This window comes from Rhinolophus hipposideros (assembly GCF_964194185.1).
Source record: "Rhinolophus hipposideros genome assembly, chromosome: 5".
Lineage (NCBI taxonomy): Eukaryota > Metazoa > Chordata > Mammalia > Chiroptera > Rhinolophidae > Rhinolophus > Rhinolophus hipposideros.
Window position 1 is genome coordinate 30,370,969 of NC_138051.1, and position 4,609 is coordinate 30,375,577.

The 4,609-nt window shown below is 49.1% G+C and overlaps 1 protein-coding gene across 1 annotated transcript; it reads right to left on the reverse strand.

Moving 5' to 3' along the window:
- Window positions 1–1,933: 1,933 nt before the first annotated feature.
- On the reverse strand, window positions 1,934–3,515 carry TPPP2 (tubulin polymerization promoting protein family member 2; the record flags this gene model as incomplete). The annotated part of the gene is made up of 3 exons (XM_081048393.1): window positions 3,304–3,515; window positions 2,908–3,061; window positions 1,934–2,119 (listed from the first exon to the last, which is right to left on the reverse strand). The coding sequence occupies exons 1-3, from the start codon at window positions 3,474–3,476 to the stop codon at window positions 1,934–1,936; spliced, it is 513 nt and encodes a 170-aa protein (XP_080904519.1). The 5' UTR covers window positions 3,477–3,515.
- Window positions 3,516–4,609: the final 1,094 nt, after the last annotated feature.

The window sequence follows — 4,609 nt, forward strand, 5'->3', positions numbered from 1 at the left end:
GCAAGGGAGGCTTTCATTCCAAACCACTCCCTACTGCCAACACAGACCAGCCTGTCCCCATTGCCAAAAGTCTGATCTCTGGTATAAGGCTTCCTCCCTGACTTCAAAGGCAGGCAGGGTCCTCTTCCAAGGGACCAGGGAAGTAGGAAAAATGTCCAGAGCTTTGGTCACCATGCAGTCATACTGTCTCCTTGGCTCTTTCCAACTTGTTTACCTCCCCCCTCTCATTATCCCCCCTCTCCCACAGACAGTTGTACCCACCCAAGAAGCTGACAGTGTCCAGTTGGCAGTGACTGTCCATCCACTGGGCCAGATCCTGAATTCTGGATGGAGGCCCAGAGCCTCAGCTCACATCATGGCAACAGGCACCCAGCTCCACATCTCAACTCCCCATCCCCACCACCCTTTTCTTCTCAGTCTTCCTCATTTCCTTTATGACTCCTTCCACTCACTCACCCACGTGATGGGTATCTCTAGCTATAGGAACACCTTCCTAAGACTCTTAGGTTCATTTTAGCCAGACCCCTCAGTTCCCAGTCTGCTCCTCTCTATGAAATCATCGATCTTTTCTTCACATAACCTGTCCTTTCCTCCCTCCTTCTACCATGGAGCCCAGTGCAGCCTCTACCCCACACTCCCAGCCTCCTTTAGTGGCCCTGTCTTCTCCAACCTCTTTTCCTTCCACCATTCTCAATGGCTCACTAGAGTTTCAAGTTACCTTCTTTTACCCCCGAAGATTCCTATATCCTGTTCCTTTCCAAAGCTCCTCCTGATGTCTCTCGAACTCTAGGATCTGCTGCTGACAAGATGGATGAGGTGGGCCTAGCTGTAGTCACGGAAGGTTTTAAAAACACATCTGTGGGGCAGCCGGTTAGCTCAATTGATTGGAGCGCAGTGCTCTTAACAACAAGGTTGCCGGTTCGATCCCCACATGGGCCACTGTGACCTGCGCCCTCCAAAACTAGATTGAAACAACTATGTGACTTGGAGCTGATGGTCCTGGAAAAACACACTTAAATAAATAAAGTTTTAAAAAAAACAAAACACACATCCGAGTTATGTAAGATATCACCATTGGATGAAACTGGGTAAAGGGTACATGGAACCTTTCTGTACTATTTTTGCGTCTTCCTGTGAATCTATAATCATTTAAAAATAAAAAGATAAAAGACACATCTGACTCAGTTCTGATTTCATTCCTTTTTCCTCAGTGCACCAGGACTCTTGGAGTCCTGGAGGTTACCCACCTCTGGCCATCTTCTTGGTCTACCTGCAGCTATCAGTGGGATCTGCTGGCCCATGTAAACTATGATGGAGGTGCAGTGGGGGTAAAACTCACTTCAGGCTGGGTGTTGAAAAGATTCTCCCTTCCCCCAGCTCTAGGACAAACTTGTAATAGGAGTCAGGCTAAGGAGATCCTTGGCCCACCTTAGCTGGCTTCTATTTCTCCCCCAACAAAACCTGCATTTCAACAGATGAGGAAGGTGGAGGGACAGGGGACTGGTTAGTGGTATCTGGGTCATCCTTCGTCAGATCAGGAATTGTTACTCCCCTTTGGCAGGCAGAAGGGGGTGCATACCAGTAATATGTGAATGCAAGTATCAAATACTTTTGCCTCCACATCTGATTTTTCTCTTACCTACAAATATATTCCTCAGCTCTGATCTTGGAAGCAGTTGTTGAGGGGAATGCTAACTTATGGTTTGGAGGCATCAGGCTAAGTAGGGCAAAAGATGGAGAGCTGGAAACCCTGACCCTTGGGCTTTCTCTCCTCTCCTCTCTCTCTCCATACACCAACAGGCCCATCCATCCCTCACTCTGGTGGAAGACAGAGCTCATTAGCTGTTGCACACACAGATGTTTATTGTTCCCCAAGCTCCTGGATGTTAAAGATGCAGGGTCAAAGGCTGGCAGGCTAAGATAAGGCTACTGCCTACTTGTCCTTTTTATCATAGGTGCCAGCACCCTTGTAGCCACTCACATAGCCTGCGTTGTCGGTCATCTCTTCCCGTCCTGTGATGCCTTTGCCCTTGCCACTTTCGTCAAAGCGCTCCTTGTGGGAGCCAGTGTACTTGCTGGTGTCTGTCAGCCGGCTCACCCCGCCCACGGTCGTTGCTTTCTGCAAGCCAGAGGATGATGGGCCTGATCCCTCTCCTTTCCCATCCATAATCACACCCCTTCTCTAAAGATGGCCTTTGATTCTGCTGGTGCTCAGAGCTCTTGTTCTAGCTATGGTGTGGTGCTGCTTTCTCAGGGCCCACATGTGGCTATGGGCAGGAACTGTGACAAGAGCCATCCACTCATGAGGGAGGAAGAGCCTGGTGTATAGGAGTGAGTGGGCTATGTGTGGATTTTTCTGCTTCCAGAGGAGTTATTTTGACCAGGCTGCAGCCAGAAAACTTCAACCCCTGGCCCAATATGCAAGGTCCCTCCTACTGGGTAGGTCCTATTTGAAACCTAGAGTAGAAAGAGCTTTTAGTAGAGAGGGGACGAACAGGGAACAGAGGGTGGGTGAGAGGCAAGAAGTCAGAGATTAGACCTTACATAAGAGCAGGAAGAGAGGTGGGGATCAGGTACGAAGTCCTCTGCACTCAGTGTCCATCAGGCCTTAGTTGCCCGGCTCAGATGCTGGGCTCTTGGGAATGAGTCTACATTTTACTATTAAAATAGCTGTGGACCTTGGGCAAGTCACTTCCCCTATCTGGGCCACAGTTTCCTCACCTCTGAAATGGCTAGATGATCTCTAAAGTCTATTCCAGTACCAACAGTGCCACAGAGGCTTTCTGCCCTGTCTCCTGACGTACCACTGTTGGCGGGCGTCAGGGTCATCAGAAGGTGGGAGAGGAGACCAGCATAAGGTATTTAGGGAAGTAGGGTCAAGCATTAGGGAAGAAGAATGTCGCTCACAGTAACACCCGTGGTAGCTGGATCCTTGCCCTCCATGTATTTATAAACGTCCTCCAGGGCCTCATCTGGGTTCTTCCCCTTGAACCGCTTCTGGCCCAGTTCCTTCATGGCCTCTTGGAACTGTTGAAATGTGATGGTTCGGGCATTCTTGGCCCTAGTCAGTGAGACAAATCCAGGAACTCTGGAACATGAACTCATCACTTTCTAAGGTCCAATCCTCCCCTTACTCAGACTTGGCCACCTAGTGTCTTGAGGACAGGGAATAGACAGTGCCATGTCCCCAGCTGATGCTCAGGAGACCCATTACAAATGTTCCATCACATGAACTTCTGATGCCATGTCCCACTAGCTTGTTTGTTCTACTCACCACCCCCACGCCCATCTTTGGTCTCTCACTTGACTTTGCTGAACACGATGTCTACATCAGTGGAGGTGACTGTCTTGCCATCCATGATACCACAATCTTTGCACAGCTTGGAGAAGTTCTTGTTGTTCATTTCAGTGCCACTGGCTGATGACTCTCCGAAGACAGCAAACCGCTGGAATGTTTTTTCTGCTTCTGATGCCATGGTCAACTGGAGGGGGCGGAGGACAGTAGGGGTGGGGACTCACGGGTGAGGGAGGAAGGGAAGGGGGAATTAAGGAGTTAGAAGCATGGGGGGGGGGGTTAAGATGAAATCTAAATCAGCAGCAGGAATAAACCCCTCCTTCCTGTTCCTCTCTCCCCCCTTCCCTCTCAATCCCATTCATCCCACCTACGGCTCTCAGCTCTAGGGCTACTAGTGTGGATCCGACATTCTGAGTAATCATCACCACCACCCACGTCCCCACTACTTTTGGTACCTAAGAGTGCCCGACGGAGTCTGACCCTTCCCAGCCTTTGTATATAAGTGTATGCAGATAGGTGGGAGCCAGCCAGCTGGGGAGACTATGTGGCAATGGGGAGACAGAAAGGGGAGGAAAGGGAAGTTTCTATGACCTCAGTAGTGTTTATGTGACATCACCTCAGTTACGCCCTTGTTTTAAGGGAGAAGTCTTTTGGTTTCCCTACCTTGCATGTTGCATTGAGCAAGTTGCCAACCTTTTGATCTCTTCAGATGATCAAACTTCCTCATCATTCCAGCCCAGCTTGACCAAGTCCTCTGGGTCCTGGTCAAATTGCCTTATGCTCTACCTCTCAACAAAAGCTGAGTGCCGGAGGAAGGGGTTAATAAAAATAGGTTGGCATCAGTCCAACATCGCTCTCCTTTCTACTCTCCAGGCCCAGGCCAGCATGGAGAATCCCACTGGCTTTGGCAGACCAACCTCAGTAGGAACTTTAAATGGTGTCCACTGTTGGGCCTAACACTGGCCTTGGAGTGTAACAGATCTGGGTGGGTCGGTGAAATAAGTCAGAGTGAGGGTGAGTCTCAGACTCTGCAATTCTTCCAGATAAGTTTCTGTGCAGATCAAGGATGTTCCTCAGGAGTTCCTCTGGCTAGCTTTTTCTCTAGCCAGAAGCCATATAGATGGATGAACTTCAGGGATCCTAAAATAGAGCAACTAGGTTGGCGGCTTCCCTCTCCTTTCTGTCTGATGAAACACTAGTGCCCATAAATATTTCTTCCTTGTTTTACAAATCTATTTCTTTCTTTCCATTCCTATTATTCCCATACATGAAATCCTTGTCATCTTATATCTAGTTGAATACCGTAGCTTCGAA